Raw genomic sequence first — 18,719 nt, 5'->3', positions numbered from 1 at the left:
TAACCTCACAACTTGATACTGTATTATTGAAAACTGCTATGATGAATCAATGCACACAAAAGTTACAAAAAAAACACCTAAAGTTTATCTGACCCCCCCCCCCAAAAAAAAAAGATTAAATACAATACTGAAATCACTAACCAGAATAGTTAGTAACATTTGCCAGTGATCTGACCGTAGTGCTGGAAATCACTATATATGCCACAGCACTAGGTTTAGCATGTCAACAGACTCTTTAGGATTTAAGGGATCAGTTACAATTTTGCATGTAAAGGCCTTTAAATAATCCAATTTATGACCTGACAACAAGAATCAAATTTGTGTTTATTTTAAAGAGTTTTTAAAAGAGTCTACTCAATTGGCTAGGAAATCTCATGTGACAACATAACCAATCAAGAAGAAAAAGCTCCTTTCACAATAAATCAGGGACACAGGAAACACATTCCTGTTTGCATTACCTGTGGCTGTTTCCCCAATTTGCCTCTCTGATCCAGCAATACATTAGGTCAATACCACAAGCCTCTCTGCTACCATTCACTTTCTGGTTTTGTCAAAACGTGGGGTTCAGATTGTTTGAGGCAGTCTTCAAAACAGTTCATTCTTCCTGTTAAATTACTTACCATATGTTTCAAGGATTCATAAATCTGCTGTAGAAACTCCTGTAATTTAGGCAAGTGAAGGCAGACATCTTGCTGGGATTCCAAAGTGGTGGTGTGACCCCACTCAACAGCCTTATCCAGCCAATACTGAAAGCTCAATTTAGGGACAGCAGTATCTTGGGCCATCCCCTCCCCCTAAAAAAGATTAGAACTATAATCAGACATATCTAAACATACAATGGGGAAAAAGTTTGCTAACATCTCATCTGTGAAGTGGGAGGAAATTAAGACAATCTTTTTTTCAGTCTGTAGATGCTCCAAAAAGCAGTAAAGTGCTTCTATAGTTATAAGAGGGTAAAATAATGACCCCTTTATGTCAAAGTAGCAGTGATGGAATAGTAATCAGTACTTTAAAATATATCACCCAGCTGGGGCTCAGATTTTTACTATCTGAATTTGTCATCACCAATATTTCATTAGAAGAGTAGTAAAATAACATGTGGGGGGTATGTGTACACAAATGCATCTGTGCTGTGTGCAATGTATTGTTTGTGAAACTCCACTACCCATCACATCTAATATCTTATTTTTACAAGAAGATATAACATATATTCTCACAACAAAGCTTATTTAGGATTTATTTCATACAATGAGAAATCTAAAGTATATCCAGTTTTCAAATTAGTATGAAAGTTTGAAAATAGCTTGTTATCAAAAGTGAAGAAATGTTTGAAAATTTTATATCTATTAGTATCCTTTAACTTTTAGGACAAGAAAAGTTATTTCCTTAAAAGTTGTCTAATGAATTTAATACTCTATTTTCTGTCTTTTTCCCCTTTATTTCTTATTAAACACAGAAATTATTCTTACTTACAACCTTATTTATAAATCTGTTTTAATTAAAACTGCACGACACACTATATACTTGGAATGCAATATTTCACCCAGAAATATCTGGCCTAGGGCCAGAGCAGTATGACTAACTCCAAGCATTCAAAAATCATGAACTAAAACCAAAATAAAATACTTCAAAAATTAAATTGGCTTAAAATCATGATTTTTAATCACATTTTTTACCTGCTTTCATTTTTCTTCACTTTTTGCAGAAGCCATCTGTGATCATCTCAGGGTCAGAATTCAACACCCCCCCATACACACCCCCTCTTTATTCACTGCTCAGATGACACTTATCTCACCCTCTCCTAACCCTTGAGTTGCGGGAAGTTGCTGTCCTAAACCATCTCTAGACAGGATAGGCAGATGTCTTACTCATGTACTCCCTACCTGCTCCTCTAGCCGTCTGTCTCCCATCTACCCTCCTAATTTACTTCCCCCTCATATTCTCATCAGTCTGCTACCTATCTCATTCTCCCCCTCTACTGCTTCCCCCTCAGTCTGTCCCTGGGCCTTCCAACATTCCTTCAGTTCTTTAGTTACCTAGCTCACTCCTTTTTCGTGTTCTCTTTCCTGACCATCACCAGTGTCATTCACTGCACCCCCACATTCTCCTGCCTCCGTCTGGCGCTCACACAGCAGTCTGGCTGCAGCCCCATTGGAAACAATAGGAGAGATCGTCCATTTTGTTGGTGGAAGCCTCACTTTTATCTATAAAGGTTAAGAAGACATGGTGGTGATCTTTCTGAGAGCAGTCTGTGGTTTAGTTCCATTGACAGTGAGTAGTGGGAGGTGGTGAGCATACTAGATAAGGGCAAAACTTCAAAAGTTGGTAGGCAGAAATGAGAAATTCAAGAGACCCTTTAAAAAAATATTGTGAGAGTTTGAAACACTGCAAGAATCTAAAATTCTACCAAATTCCCTAATCCCCCACCCCAATAAAAAAAGGGCTTAGAAAACCAGAAGGAAAAGATTTCAATAAATTCTTGTTCATTATGTTTTTCATTTGAAAATAATATTCTCTAGTTAAAATGAAAACTTTAAACAAAGATCTCAGTGAATCTAGTGCTCATGAAAAAGCATAGAGAGTGACCAGTGGAGAATGAGTTCCTCCATAAGATACATACAACAGTATGGACAGTGGTACAGCAGACTTTCCACAATGTGGAAAGTTACCCTGAAGGGAAGACCTCTAGGGCTGAGAGTATTCAGTGCCCGTGTCCATCCCCAATCATTGTTCTTTCTGTAAAGACTGCTAAGGCGGCTGTCAATTAGTGCCAAAAATGTGGTGGCAATTTCATGATATGGACTCTTGTTCACTGGGAGCTGAACTCAGACAATAATAGAAGCAACTGGAGTCAGTGGATACTGACCCCTAGTTTGCGACAGGGTACAACCTTTTGTAACTCTGCCCTTGTCATGCGGGCCAAGACAAAGTTCAGTCTGTTGCAGTACACCTACAAGTCACAACTGCCTCACACAGACCACCATGATCTCTTTTCACACAGGCTAAATAACAGCTATGAGATGCTTACTAATTCGGCACAAAATTAACCTAGGCCAGATTAAAACTGGTGGTGAATATTTTTTTAAACAGTAATAAATAAACAGATAAATAAACAATGGACCTCAGTATTGTTTAGACTATTACAGGACTTTGGATCCTACCCAATAAGAAAACAAACAAACATTCTATTAAGTAAGATAGACCAGTTGGATGGCTAGTGTTGAAAGCATGTTTGTTTTAAAAAGTGATCAAAGGAAATGTAAACAAAGCCCACAATTTTTTTCGTTAGTTACTAAACCCCTCACTTACATTTTTTGTTGCTGCTGTCAGTTGAACACTTATGGAACAGTGCAGTATCAAACTCCTATTAATCCACCACTGTCCTGTCTTATTAGCCAATAAGTATTAAAAAATAGATAATGAGATTTCATAATGCCTCTGTGGTAATAAGCACTATAACAATTAGTTACATCTGGATGTATGATTTTTGGGGGGGTAAATTAAGCCTATTTATAGTATTTTAGTGGGTGAAATTCATCCCAGTGAAGGAGGCCTACATAAGGCCCTCCACACTGCTTAAAATGAGACTTGCTACCAGAGTGGCAGTTCAGGAGAATCCTCTGCACTGCCTGAATATTGCAAAGAGGGTCTTTGTGTCAATAGCATATAGGCTTACAAAGAGAGGTGATGAAGGAAGAAATGCAGGACTTGAATACAGTATATAGATTGGACTGGGAGCCACAGGAGAGGGGCTGGGGCTGCGTAGCAAACTTCTACCCTACTCCCAGAACAGAGAGTGAATTTTCTCTTCCCTTCTCATATACTCTTCACCAAATCTGAATAAATTGTATTGCTCGCCTAGGAAAAGTCTGCAGTAAATTGCTATACAGATCATAGTGAGATGACCTATTTCAGAGGGGTGTACTTACTGTAGTCATTGTAGGCATGAGCACCTGGACATCATTTTTAGCAAAGCACCTAAACAAGTGCTTAAATCCACTCCTGGTCAAAAAGATGCTTAACCTTCAAGCATGTGTGTATATGTTTTGCTGAATCACGGTCTTGACTCTTCCAGATTGTTACCAAAGAATACGTGTGAGCTGCAAATTCTCATTTGTACCTATTCTGTCCTGGGCATCCTGCCTTCTAAGATATACCTCAATGTTTGCTTTCTTCAGAGGCCTAAAACTTTCCCAGTCAAACAGCAACATTTTTGTGTACCTTTTAAACTATGGAATCTAAACCTGCAAAGGGCACTTTTCCTGAATTATCCTGAGCGTCTCCTTGATTTAGTCTATAGAACTGAAAAAATAACAAATGCAAAAATACAAAGTACACACATAGAATACTGACCTGATATATCACTTTAAATTCAAAGTCTTCCATGTGGTGCCCAAACTGATTAACAAAAATACCCCTGAGTAACCACTGGTCTTGTAATTAAAAATAAAAATAAAATAAAAAATAACCAAATATAAAGACTGTCAAAATGAAAAAGATTGCTAACAAAATTACAGAATGGAAACTCCTCTCTGGTAATTTGGTCTATCCCCTCAGAACAGGTTTGTTCCCTAGTTTATTTTCAGAGCCAATGGAATTTCTTCAGTTAGGGATTTGCTGTTATACGCCAGCACTCCACGTCTGCTCTGCCACACTCGAAACCCGATCCTGTCTTTCTACTACATTTGATGCAGATCCAGAATTTAGAAAACGGAGAAGTTCTCATTTAGTATGATTCACCTCAAGTTACTCCCTCTGCCTTCTGGAAAGGAAAATAAATCCTTGCTCCTCCTGCCTCAGAACCTCCCTATCAAACTCCCGTTGTTCTTCACTTTCAGGCAGTGAGGAACCCTGCAGAGCTTAGGCATGGGGTATTTGTTACATCCTTCAGAGACTGCGGGCAGCATTTCTAACAAGGAATGGATTAGCTTTATTCTATTGAGTGAGTTATCTGGATTAGTGTCTGAAATGTAACATATTTAGTCAGTAACTTTTGTTACCAGATTCTCGGGCACAACTCCACACATATACCAGAATGTTCCACTTTAAGTGCTAACAAACTTACTGCTAGAATATAGTTGTCACATACCATAACCAAAACATACAGGTACAGACTACAATATGAAAGTCTGAATCCATGACTGGAAAAGTACATGAACACAAAATTAACTTGTTCTGGGAACTGAAGAATATCAAGATCTCAAAGAAGATATCAAACTAGTTTTCTTAGAACTGGAATGAATTCTATTTGCTGTAACCATCTCTTTTCCCCAAGCCTAAACAAAAACACCTTAACACATACTGTATAAATATTATTCCCCTGCAGTGGGTATAGATCCATGTTTTCCTTGGGAAACATACACATTGGCATGGAACCATCTGAGTAACAGGGACTGTTAAGCCTACAAATGCCTCCCAGCAGTTCCAAATGACTGAAATGCAGACTGTACTACTGAAGGATGACATAACCTATTTAAGCGGCAGAGTTCTGTGGCACCTTGTAGACTAACAGACGTATTGGAGCATAAGCTTTCGTGGGTGAATACCCACTTCGTCGGATGCTGGGTAGTCACCCACAAAAGCTTATACTCCAATACGTCTGTTAGTCTATAAGGTGCCATAGGACTCTGCCGCTTTTACAGATCCAGACTAACACGATTACCCGTCTGATACTTGATAACCTGTTTACTAGATCTATCAGCTAAAACAGGTGTGCAGTATCTAACCACGTTTCAGAGTAGCAACCGTGTTAGTCTGTATCCGCAAAAAGAAAAGGAGTACTTGTGGCACCTTAGAGACTAACAAATTTATTTGAGCATAAGCTTTCGTGAGCTACAGCTCACTTCATCAGATGCAGTGAGCTGTAGCTCACAAAAACTTATGCTCAGATAAATTTGTTAGTCTCTAAGGTGCCACAAGTACTCCTTTTTTTTTTTAAAGTATCTAACCAGGATTTCTATCATACTTATTTCTATTAAAGTACCTGTATGGTTCCCACTGTCTTTCACCAGCTGCTGATAAAGTGGTCACTACTCACCAAAACATTACTGAAAATGAGCCACGGTACCATACAGCAACAAATTCAAATTGTTATTTTTTGAAGAGCAGTTTCCTTTAAAAAGTTGATGCTTTTTTATATATATAAATAGGAGACGCTCAGATACTATTTAAGTAAAACATTATTTCATACTGTACCATCAGGGGTTTACAAATAAATTAGGTGAAACCACATCGTCTAAAATCCAACAAAAACTTTAATATAACCTCTCTCAGTGCCTGCGTCTCCTACAGTGGTGATGGGTAGCTCTAAACTCCAAAAGAACACTTTATTCACTTTCCATTACCCCAGCCTTTCTCAAACAACACCCACTTATTGGGGGAAGGAAAGCCAATTATATTATTTATATTAAAGTAGTGTCCAGAGACCTCAAATAGGATCAAGCCCCCATTGTGTTAGCTGAACATATAAAGACAGGCCCTGTTCCAAAGAACAGCATATCTTCAAAATCTGGAAAACGGTAATTTGTATCTATGTTTTGTTACCACTCTGATGGGTATTAAAGGATTGCTAAGCAGCACAGTATGAGGTTTCATATTATAAAGTCATTTTATAATTGCACAATGTCACATTATTGTCCCCTTGTACCACAGTCCATCTGAGGATGATTTAACAGCCATAATAAATCACAGTAATTTAAAACAGCGAGAAACTATATGACCCCAAAAATCACAAAGAGACAGTGAATTTTAATAAGAAGATCAGGCCACAAACTTAATGTCTTACAGATGACAAATGATTTTTAGCTAATGCCAGAATTAAAAAAATGATTAGCACAAAATACACATTGTCTACTCATTATATTGTTTCTCAAATATCCCATATCTCCTTGATTGCTTTATATTTTTCCTGCAAATAGATTTTTCCTCTCATTATGAAAATTTTTCTCTCAGGTTTTTAGGATAGGGTAATATATCATTAGTTAAGATTATTATTTCAGGCATTCTTAATTCTACTGATTAAACTATTTATTATTTGTATTATGGTAGAACCTAGAATTACAGATTTGAAGGCCAGAAAGGATCATTATGATCATCTAGAGTAGACTTCTGTAAACACAGGTCATAAAACTTCTGGAAAATAATTCCTAGAGCAATCTTGATTTAAAAATTGGCAGTGATGGAGAATTCACCATGACCCGTTGTAAATTGTTCCAGTGGTTAATTACCCTCACTGTTAAAAATGTATGCCTTTATCCAATCTGAATTTGTCAAGCTCCAACTTCCAGCCATTGGATCATGTAATACTTTTCTTTTCCAGACTGAAGAGCACATTATCAAATATTGCTCCCCATGTAGGTAGTTATAGACTGTAATAAAGTTACGCCTTAGCTTTCTCTTTGTTAGCTGAACAGATTGAGCTCTTTGACTGTATCCTTTACACATTTTCATGGCTCTCCTCTGAACACTCTCCAATTTAGCTACATTCTTCTTGAATTGTGGACACCAGAACTGGACACTGTCAGTATTCCATCAGCAGTTGCATCAGTGCCAAATACAAAGGTAAAATAAACTCTCTATTCTTACTTGAGATTCCCCTGTTTATGTATGCGAGGATTGCATTAGCCCTTTTACCACGTATTGCTCTAGGAGCACATGTTCAGCTAATTATCTATCATGACTCCCAAATCTTCTTCAGAGTCACTACTTACCAGGATAGGGTCCCCCAACCTGTAAGTATGGCCTGCATTCTTTGTTCCTACATTTACCTGTATTAAAATACATATTGTTTGCTTGCACCCAACTTACCAAGCAATGCAGAGTGCTTTGTATTAGTGACTAGTCCTCTTCATTAATTACCACTACCCCACTTTTTGTGTCATCTGCAAACTTTATCAGTGATGATTTTATGTTTCCTTCCAGGTCATTGACAAAAAATGTTAAATACCACAGGGCCAAGAACCAACCACTGCAGAACTCCACTAGAAACACACACACTCATTCAATGATGATTCCCCATTTACAACTATATTTTGACATCCATTAGCCAGTTATAATCCATTTAATGTGTGCCACCTTAATTTTATATCATTCTAGTTTTTTTAATCAAAACTGTATGTGGTACCAAGTCAAATGCCTTCTAGAAGTCTAAGTATATTATATCAACACTATTACCTTTATCAACCAAACTTGTAATCTCATCAAAAATAATATATAAAGTTAGTTTGCCAGACTCTATATTCCTATAAAGCCATACTGATTGGCATTAATTTTATTATCTTCCTTTAATTCTCTATTAATTGAGTCCTGTATCAGTCACTCCATTATTTTGCTTAGGATTGATGTCAGACTGACATGCCTCACATACCCAGGTCATCCTGTTTACCCTTTCCAAATATAGCACAAGAAGAAGTTACTCACCTTGTGCAGTAATAATGGTTCTTCAAGATGTGTGTTTCTGTGGGTGCTCCACTCTAGATGTCAGTTCGTCCCTGCGCCGGAGATTTTTTACAGCAGTACTCGGTCGGGGAAGGGTGCGTGCAGGAGCAAACTTGTACAGCCGTTGGCGCCTCTTGTAACGCACACCGCCAACCATCCCTTCCATTCCTTCTCTACCACATAGCTCGGCTGTGTTAAATCTGAAGTAGAGGAGAGGAGGGTGGGGTGGGTAGTGGAGCACAAACAGGGAAACACATCTCGGAGAACCATCGTTACTGCACAAGGTGAGTAACTTTTTCTTCTTGAAGTGGTGTCCCTGTGGGTAGTCCACTCTAGGTGCTTGTAGAGCAGTGCCCCACCAGGGGTGGTAGCGCTTCAGAGTTATATAAAAGTGTTTGATGAGAGCACTGTGAGGCCAACGATAGAATTGGAGATAAGACCTTGGGTGATAGCATAATGCTTTGCGAAAGTGTGCTCTGATGTCCAGGTTGCAGCTCTACAAATGTCTATTAAGGGGACATCGTTCAAGAATGCAATCAATGTCGCCATGGCTCGTGTTGAGTGGGATCTGATGCCCGTGGGGGTTCTTTGTTATGTAGGTGGTAGCAAGTTTGGATACAGGCGGAGACCCATCTGGAGAGTCTCTGGGTCAATATTGTAGAGCCTTTAGAGCGCTCTGTTGTAGAGATGAATAGTCTTGGTGACTTGCGAAAGGGTTTAGCATGTCCAAGTAAAAGGCTACAGCCTGTCTGACATCTAGCATGTGTAACGTTGCTTCTCAAGAATCCTTATGTGGCTTGATAGAAGGCAGGTGAGTGTATAGTTTGGTTAATATGAAAATGTGTAGCCAGTTTGGGCAAGAATTTTCGGTGACGATGTAACATGATGTTGTCTTTGGTAAATACTGTGTATGGTGGTTCAGCCATTAACGCCCCTATTTCGCTGACACGTCTTGCAGATGTGATTGCCACCAGGAACACGACCTTCACTGACATATGTAGGAGAGAGCAGGTTGCTAGAGGTTCAAAGGGTGGTCTTGTGACACATTTGAGCACATGATTGAGATCCCATGGTGGCGTAGGTTGACATACTTCTGGGTACATGCTCTGTATACCTGTAAGAAAGAGCCATGTAATCAGATAAGCAAATATTGAAGCCCATTCTATCTGCCTGTGGAGGGCAACCAGGTGTACTTTGATAGAATTTATGGCTAACCCCGTTTCTTTCAGTTCTAGTAGGTAGTCTAGGATCATAGATAGAGGCGCCTTTGTCACGTCCAGCTGTTTTTGCTGACACCAAAGGGAGAATCTTCTCCGCTTCTGGCGGTAAGTATTCCTAGTGGTGAGGCGATGGCTATTTAGTAATATCGGTTTTACTTTCTCCTAGCAGTTCAGTTCTCCATGTTGGAACCACACAGAAGCCACGCTTTCAGATGGAGCTTCGCTGGGTTTGGATGGAGTGTTAGACCCTTGTTCTGGGACAGGAGGTCCGTTCATAAGGGCAGCGGTTGTGGGGCACCAACTGCTAGGTGTGACAGGTATGGAAACTAAGTCTGTCTGGGCCACGTGGGGGCAATGAGAATGATGTATGCTCTGTCGAGACATTTCTTGCAGATGACCAGTGGGATCAGCGGGAAGGCGTACATGAGTGACACGTTCCACGGGATGAGGAGGGCATCCCCTAATGATCCCGGCGCCAGGCCTGCTCTCGAGTAAAAGACTGGACATTTGTGATTTGTAACAGGTCGATTACTGGGTGACCCCATTTTTGGGATATTGTGCTGAGAACACTGTCGTAGATTTCCCACTCATATTTCTCTGAGAAGTGCCTGCTGAGCGTGTCAGATGTAGTGTTTTGGCATCCCGGTAGGTATGATGCTGTGATGTTTATATTGTTGTGGATGCACAAGTTCATGGCTTCTACCCATAGCGAGTGAGACCAGGCACCCCCTTGGTGACTGATGTAAAACATGCATGCTGTATTGTTGGTGAGAATACAGACTGAGTTCTTCCGTATAAGTGGGAGGAAGTGGTGGCATGCATTGTGTACCACGCAGAGCTCCAGGAGATTGATGTGTAGTTGGGTTTCCATCGTGGACCATTTGCCTTGTATAGCGTGGTGACCTAAGTGGGCACCCCAGCCTATTAGGAAGGCGTCTGTTGTGATAGTCACTGATGGGGGTTTTTGTTGAAAGGGAATCCCTGAGCATACAGTCCCTGGTTGTGTCCACCACTGTAGTGAGAGGATGACCCTTGGTGGTAGTGTCACTCTTCTGTTGAGAGTGTGTTTGCTGGGTGCATAGACCATGCTCAACCAGTACTGCAGACAGCGCATATGGAGTCTGGCATACTTTACTATGAAAATCACAGCTGCCATATGCCCCAGAATCTGAAGGCATGTCCTCGCTGAAGTTTGTGGGCTGATGGTCACTGTGGAAACAAGATTGACCAACGTAGTGAATCTGTGGTTTGGTAATATTGCCTTGGCTTGTATGGAGTCTAGGTCAGCTCTGATAAACTCTAAGCACTGAGTTGGTCGTAGGGTGGACTTCTTTCCGTTTCTCTGTAGACCTAGCTGGTGAAACAAGTCTATTGTGGTCATGCCATTTCTGGTCGGTTGGCACCCTTGAGTAGGCAATCGTCTAAATAGGGGAAGATTATGACTCCTTTGTGTCGTAAACATGCTGCTACTACCGCAAGTGTTTTTGAGAATACTCGGGAAGCAATGGATAGGCCGAAAGGAAGAACCCTGTACTGGTAATGGTTGGGTCCTACTGTGAACCGCAGGAATAATCTGTGGGCAGGATGTATTGTAATATGGAAGTATGCATCTTGGAGGTTGAGGGCTGCAAACCAGCCCCCCCCCGTCTAGCGCTGGGATTATTGTGGCCAGAGTGACTATTTTGAACCTGTGGTTGCGTATGAACCTGTTGAGTTTTTGGAGATCTAAGATTGGTCTCCATCCCCGTCCTTTCTTCTCTCTCAGGAAATATTTGGAATAAAAACCCCTCCCTCGGTATTGGTGTGGTACTGGCTCTACAGCACCCAGCACTAGGAGGTGGTCTACTTCCTGTTGCAGGAGGTGCTCGTGAGAGGGGTCCCTGAGGAGAGACAGGGGAGGGGAGAGGGGATGTTTGTGAAAGGGATGGTGTAGCCAGATTTTATGATCTCCAATACCCATTGGTCTGTTGTTATAGCAGCCCAGGCATGGTAAAATGGGCGTAGACAAATGACCAAAAGCGTGGGATGGGGTATCCATTGGCGCTAGAGGTGTGGGAGGTCATGCATACCCTCGACCAATATTTCAGAATTGTGGCTTTGATGTAGATGGGAGGTTAGACGAGGCCTGGTTCTGCAGAGCACATCACCTCTGAGCCTGTTTGGTTCTGTTCTGAATGAAGTACCATGGTTGACAACGGTTAAATGAGGTGTCTCATGACCTCTGGTATCGTATAAACCGTGGGCATTTATTAGGAGGTGAGCGTATGTCTAGCGTGTGCAGCGTCGCTCAGGACTCCTTCGTGGTATGGAGCACGAGAATAATTTATCCCTATCAAAGGGAAGGTCCTCCACTTTTAGCTGCAGATCTTTCGGAATCCCCGAAGCTTGCAGCCATGATGCTCTTCTCATAACCACAGCTGTTGCGGTTGTTCAGGCAGATGTGTCCGCTACATCCATTGAGGCTTGCAGCGCTGTGCAGGCTATTACCTGACCCTCATTAATAAGGGTGGTAAGTTGAGGATGTTTGTGCTCGGGGAGGTCCTCCATGAGTTCTTGTATTTTACTAAAATTAGTCGTAATTTGCTAGTAGAGAAAAGTTGGCAACTCTGAACAGAAGGGTGGCTGAGGAATAAACTTTACACCCAAAGAGGTCCAATCTCTTGTGGTCTTTATCTTGTGGTGTGGAGCGGCTTGGTTGTTTGCTACTCTTTTGAAGATTTCTTGGAACTGTTTGAGGTCATCTGGTGCCATTGGGGTAGACAATATCACCGCTTCCTCTGGTGCGGAAGATGAGTGTGGGGGAGGTGGTGTATCATCCATGTCTGCCTGTGATAGTATCTCTTCCTCGTCTATCTCTGTCTCAGGGAGGTCAGAGGTTTCTCTGTGTGGCAAGGATGGAGGTACTCTGAATCCCCTTCTGGTTGGAGAAGGGGGGCCAGAATATGGGTTCTGGTATGTGGCCCAAGGACCCATTGTGGCCATTGCATGGGGTAAGGTGGTAATGGGTAAGGCCAGTGTTGTGCATACCAGGGCTGAGAATGCTCGAAGGAAAGAGGCTTAGGCTTTGTAACCTTCCCTGTAGGTCTCATCTGTGATGGTGATGAATGTTGGGAGGAGAAGCAGTTGTCCTTCACGTCTTCTTCCTCGTCGCTATGCATGGAGATCGGTGCAGGAGACAAAGGACAGTACCGTGGTATGTAGCTCAGGGAGTGTTCAGTGCTGAGCAGTAGTGACTGCAGTGCAGAGGAAACCTCTATGTCACTGTGGCCTAAGAGCTGCGCTGGTACCGCCTTGAGTGCTGCCCTTGGAGCACTGACCGGTGCTGGGTTCGGCTTGTTAGCCAGCATTGAGTTGTAAGTCGGTGCCGGTAGCATTGATTGCGGTGCCAATGCCTGTGCCGCACTCCGCAGTGGAGTTGTCCGTGCCATGGAGGAGGCTTGACATCTCGACTCCAGTGCCATGCGTTGAGGCTCAGCAGAGGTCCGCTGAGGAATGGTGTCGGAGGAGCCCAGTGCCTCATAAGTGCTCTCTCTCTAGATGAGTTGAGCACGGAGGGTGAAGACCTCACTGGGGGAAGCTCTCTTTTTGTGAGAGTCCCTTGTTCAAGAGGTCAAGGCTCACTTCCTGACAATTCTGGAAGTCAGAGCCTTATCGCTGCTTAGGGATCTTGCTTTAGGAGACTCCCTGGAGGACATCTCTTGCGGAGGTTGGAGGGATTTCTCCATCATAAGCATTTTCAAACCGAAATCCCTATCACATCTTGCTCTTGACTTCAAGTTGCTGCAGTATATGCATTTCTGGGAGATATGAGTTTCTCAGGATGCGTGGCCATCAGAGACCGGCATAAGTCACACTTTTTAAATCCTGTTGAGCCCAGAATGACTACAATTAAGTCCCTCCCAGAACCTGCTGGATAGATGAGGGCGGGAAGTTAAATGGAGTGGTAAACCGTAGAGCTATTCCTAAACTGAGAACTAAATAAAGAATTTATTTTCTATTTTTTATTTTAAGAAAAAAAGCTTTTAAGAGGAACTAACTAAACTATGTAACTATGTATAGACTAATACTAAGATACTATGTAATGTTTTTCTTTCTTTCTTTCAGAAAGTATCAAGGCTAGCACTGCCACAGAGGTCCCTCTCAATCATCCTCGGTTGCAGATGGAACTGAAGGGACAAGAGGCTAGAAGAGGCTCCAACGGCTGCAGGAGACAGCTCCTGCACACGCCCTTCCCCCAACCAAGTACTGCTGCAAAAAATCTCCGATCTCCGGCACAGGCACGCACAGACACCTAGAGTGGAGCACCCACAGGGACACCATTCGAAGAAGAACATTAGCTTTCTTCCAGTTTTCTGGTCATCCCCAGTGTTCCAGGACTTACTGAAAATCAACATTAACAGTCCAGTGAGATCCTCAGCCAGCTCTTTTAAAACCCCTGGATGCAAGTTATCTGACTTGCTAACTTAAATGTGTCTAACATTAGTGTCTGCTGTTTAACATCCTTCTGAAATAATAGTGAATGGAAAGAATGTTACCGTATGATATGATTACATCATCCGTTTTTTCCCAAATACATAAAAGAAATATTTATTGAACGTTTATTGTTTTTTCTGCATTATTATTGATAATTCTACCATTTCCATCTACTAATGGACCAACTAATGTTAAGACTTTTTTTTCCTAATATACTTTAATAATTCCTTATTGTCCTTAACTCTGCTGGCCATAAATTTCTCCTTATGTTCCTTTGCTTTTCTTATCAAATTTTTACAGTTCCTAGCTTTTGATTTATATTCATTACTGTCAATTTCCCTTTTCTTCCATTTTCTTCTTCAAATGTGCCTTTTGGGCAGCTCATAAAGTGTTCTTAAACAATTCCTCATTATCAGTCACATTTTTCTGATTAATTTCTTCCTTCCAGCTTATTTGATTTATAACTGTTTTCAGCCTTGTGAAATTGGCCCTTTTAAAGCACCAAGTATACATATCACTGATCTGGAGTTTATTCTGATTGCACATTATAAATATAACCCAGTCTTGATCACTTGTACCTGTGCTACGATTAATTTTTAGCTATGTGATCAGTTTCTCTTTATCTGTCAAGATGAGGCAGAAGACAGAATTCCCCCATGGTGGATGCAACACTTTCTGAGTTAGGAAATTGTCATCTATAGCCTTTTCAAATTCCAAGGATGTATTAAAACCAGCAGCACATCACCTCCAGCATATGTCACTCCAACTGAAGTCCCCCATCATCATACAGCATTTTTTATCCCTACACATTAAAAGATAGGTGCGTAAAGAGTTGGTTATCCTTTCTCCTAGTGTGTTTTGGTAGTCTGTAGCAGACATCAACTAATATCCCACCTTGTGCTTAGCATACCAAGTAGCTTAGAGAAGAGTTTTAACTGTGCGGGTGGATAAGAAAGACCATTTTTAGAGACTGAGACGTAGCCTGGATGTGAGGACGTGGACAACGGACGAGTCAAAGGTGATGCCCGGGTTACAGGCCTAAGTGACAGGCAAGTTGATGGTGTTGTCCACAATAATGGAGAAAGAATTAGCGGGAAGGGTTTGGGGGAAAAGATGAATACCTCTGTTTTAGCCATGTTTAGCTTGAGCCACAAGCTAGACATCCATAAGGAGATGTCAGAGAAATAGGCCCACATTTTAGTTTGAACAAAAGGGGATAGGTGCTAGAAAGAAAAGCATATCTGAGAGTCATCACATGTAGAGGGTAGTTGAATTTGTGTTTGCTGATGAGGTTTGCAAGATACAAGGTGCAGAGGGGAAAAAAAACAGGGAACCAAGGACAGAACCCTGTGGGACCCCAACAGAAAGCTGGAGGAATAACAACATCCTCCAAAGGACACTGAATGTGTGATTAGAGAGGTAAGAGGAGAACCAAGAGAGAACAGTCACAGAAGACAAGATTTCAAGAAGAACATGGTTAAATGTGTTGAAGGCGGCTGACAGGTCAAGAAGGATGAGAATGAAGTACTGGTCCTGAGCTTTAGCTAGGAAGAGGTAATTAGACATTTTGGCAAGAGAGGAATGCAAGGGAAGGAAGCTGGATTAGAGAGAGGGTTTAGGATGGCATTGGAGGAGGGACTCTAGACAGCACTTGTAGACAGTGCATTCAAATGAGTTTAGAGATGAAAGGGAGAAGAAAGATAGGGTGGTAATTGGCTGGGTTTTTTCCCCCAAGATTGGAAAGACTAGAGAATGCTTGTATTGTGAAGGGGAAAGAGCCAGAAGAAATAGAGCAGTTAACGAGACGAATTGGGGGAGGGGGGGGAAGAGAATTGCGAGTGGGCAAAAGGGAGATCAGGAGATGGGATGAGGAAAGCAAATAAACTTCTGCATCTGTGACGGGTGCAAGATTTGTAGGAGTAAAGGAGAAGGCACGCTGAGGGGAGGGTGAAGGTTATATCATATTTTGTAAATTTTCCCTTGGAAGAAATCTGAGAGAGAGAGAGAGAGAGAGAAGTGGAGGCAGGAGGAGCAGAGAGTTTGAGGATAGGGCCAAAGGTAGCAAAAAAGCAGAGGGGATTGTGGGTGTGAGATACAATCAGCTAGGAAGATGGCAGAACTGAAATAGAGAACAAATATGTAGTGGAGAAGTCAGACTGATCACAGGATTTCCACCGAAATCACTCCACAGTGTGAGAGCTGGAGCAAAAGGAAGCAGATGTTGAGGATGAGCCAGGACTGAAGATCAGCAGGGTGGATTTTGAAATGGGAGACAGAGGCAAAAGATTGAAGGGTGGAAGAGAGTGATGGATGGAGAGAGTCAACAATCACGTCAATGGTAGAAAGAAAAGAGTAACAAAGCAATAGCACAGCATATAAAGTTCTTCGGAGAAATAGTTTCAGAACAAAATCGAGTTTAGGGAAAGAGAGTGAGTAATTTTAGTAAACCTCAAAAAATGAGAATTAAGTTTAAGTGGTATGATGGGGCTTACCAAAGCAATTAATTAGAGACAAAAAGCAGGAGTCCCTGAAAGAAAATCTGTATATGGAAACAGACCACAAGTATATACAAGGGAAATGAAGTCTGGAGTTAAGTAAAAGAATAGGAAAATTTATCCATGTTTATCTGAAAATTTCCTTAAGTAATAAGTTCACAGATCTATTACAATGTCAGCCTGTTTGCAGCATAGAGACAGACTTAGACCTGTAAGTCACTGGCAGAAGGGGAATGCCCCAGCTCCTGAATTTCCTCCAGCTGAGATAACTTCCACAGCCAGGAAAATTCAAATCTACTTTCTTAAAAGTACAGATTGTTTTAAATATACTTTGAGGAAAAACACAAATTTCTTCTGATACAGAGAATGGTAAATTCCACTTAATGATAACAAAACCCATATCCTTGGATGTTAGTTTCCATCACTATTCTGGATGATCCATTTGTCTCCAGGGTGGGCCACATCTGTGGATATTATTACTTAAGGAAAGGAAATTTTCAGATAAGCATGAGTAAATTTTCATATTCTTCTTCATGCTAAGATCTACAGATCCATTACAATGGAATGTTCATAGCAATGTGCCTCCAGGGTGGGAAGCAGGATCATTCTTTAATTATGGACATCCAACCTGAGGTAGATCTTATGTAAATATCTCCTCCATCTTCCCCTGGGCACTAAGGCTCTTAGAAGACTTCTGCCAAATAAAGGAAATGGCATTGGCTGAGACTGGATGACCAATATATGGAACTTGGTGAACTAATGGCTATCTAACAGATCTGAATATGGGAGACATGACTACTCTTCCCTGAGACTGACAGTGCTCCTAAAGACTGGACTTTGGTCTTGTCTACATTTGCGGTGATATTTAGGGTCCATGTAGCTACATGCTGCAGAAAAAGGTAGGCTGTGTCCACATTGCAGTGTGTAGCGACACATGGCAGTGAAAGGCTCTGGCAAAAGGCTCCAGCTGCTGGAGACTTTCACCACTGCCTCCCTCCTGCCAGAGCCTTTTCCTGCTGCTGGACTCTTCCACTGCAGAAAGGAAAAGCTCTGACAGTGGGACACTACACTGCTAAAAATAGTCGTGTCAGCATGGAAGGCACTGCTTGGGGGTGTAGAGAGACATGTAAGGTGTGTGTATATATATATATATATATATATATATATATATATATATATACATACACACACACACACACACACACACACACCCCCTAGGGGTCTGGTGTGTCTATACACTTCTCACCTAAGCAGTGCCTCACTGTCTTTACACTTATTTATATCACTTATTTATCTCTGTACTTTACACACCACCATAAGTGAAGACCTACCCTTTGATGCTTAACCAAAGAAAGAGTATTTCTTGAGTTTATTTAGGGAACCATAGAATATCAGAGTTGGAAGAAACCTCAGGAGGTCATCTAGTCCAACCCCCCACTCAAAGCAGGACCAATCCCCAACTAAATCATCCCAGCCAGGGCTTTGTCAAGCCTGACCTTAAAAACCTCAAAGGAAGGAGATTCCACCACCATCCTAGGTAACGCATTCCAGTGCTTCACCACCCTCCCAGTGAAAAAGTTTTTCCTAATATCCAACCTAAACCTCCCCCATTGCAACTTGAGACTATTACTGAGTGAATGCTATGAAAGTTGTGAGAACTACCTGTCTGAATTAGAAGCACAGTACTGCGTGTTACAGAAAGCCCTCAGCTTAAAAAAAAAAAAAAAAAGCTCATCTGATCAGGGTTAGTAACCACTAGGAGGCCTACTTTAATGGACAGGAAGTATAGGGACATCTCCTTGACCTTTTTTCATCTGATCAGGGTTAGTAACCACTGGGAGGCCTACTTTAATGGACAGGAAGTATAGGGACATCTCCTTGACCTTTTTTGCTTGGACACAATAAAGCTCTCCTGGGCTATGACCATTCAAGGCTATGTTTCACTGATTAAACTAGTTAAACTATGGGCTTTTTATCACCCAGCAGAATAAGTTTTATTTGATTTCTTTTGGGGGGTACACGAGAATAATCGCTTCTTCCAAATATTCATTTTAACTTGTCTAGTCCCAATGGAGGGCTTGTCTTGCAATAGCAG

The 18,719-nt window shown here is 41.5% G+C and overlaps 1 protein-coding gene across 11 annotated transcripts in view; it reads right to left on the bottom strand.

Moving 5' to 3' along the window:
• The window catches only part of FANCC (FA complementation group C), a 156,756-nt gene that overhangs the window by 122,137 nt on the left and 15,900 nt on the right, over positions 1–18,719 (bottom strand). For 9 of the 11 annotated variants that reach the window (XM_073344975.2, XM_078852864.1, XM_078852865.1 and 6 more), the window contains exon 2: positions 621–794. In XM_073344975.2, coding sequence (XP_073201076.2) covers positions 621–785 — 165 coding nt within the window. In that variant the 5' untranslated portion in view covers positions 786–794. Of the gene's footprint in view, positions 1–620; positions 795–2,036; positions 2,119–18,719 lie in introns of those variants that run through there. The other 2 variants (XM_073344979.2, XM_073344982.2) reach the window with 2 other exon arrangements.

This window comes from Lepidochelys kempii, chromosome 5 (assembly GCF_965140285.1).
Source record: "Lepidochelys kempii isolate rLepKem1 chromosome 5, rLepKem1.hap1, whole genome shotgun sequence".
In the NCBI taxonomy this organism is placed as follows: Eukaryota; Metazoa; Chordata; order Testudines; family Cheloniidae; genus Lepidochelys; species Lepidochelys kempii.
Note: the sequence above shows the minus strand (reverse complement) of the source record. Positions and strands in the feature narration are given on the sequence as shown.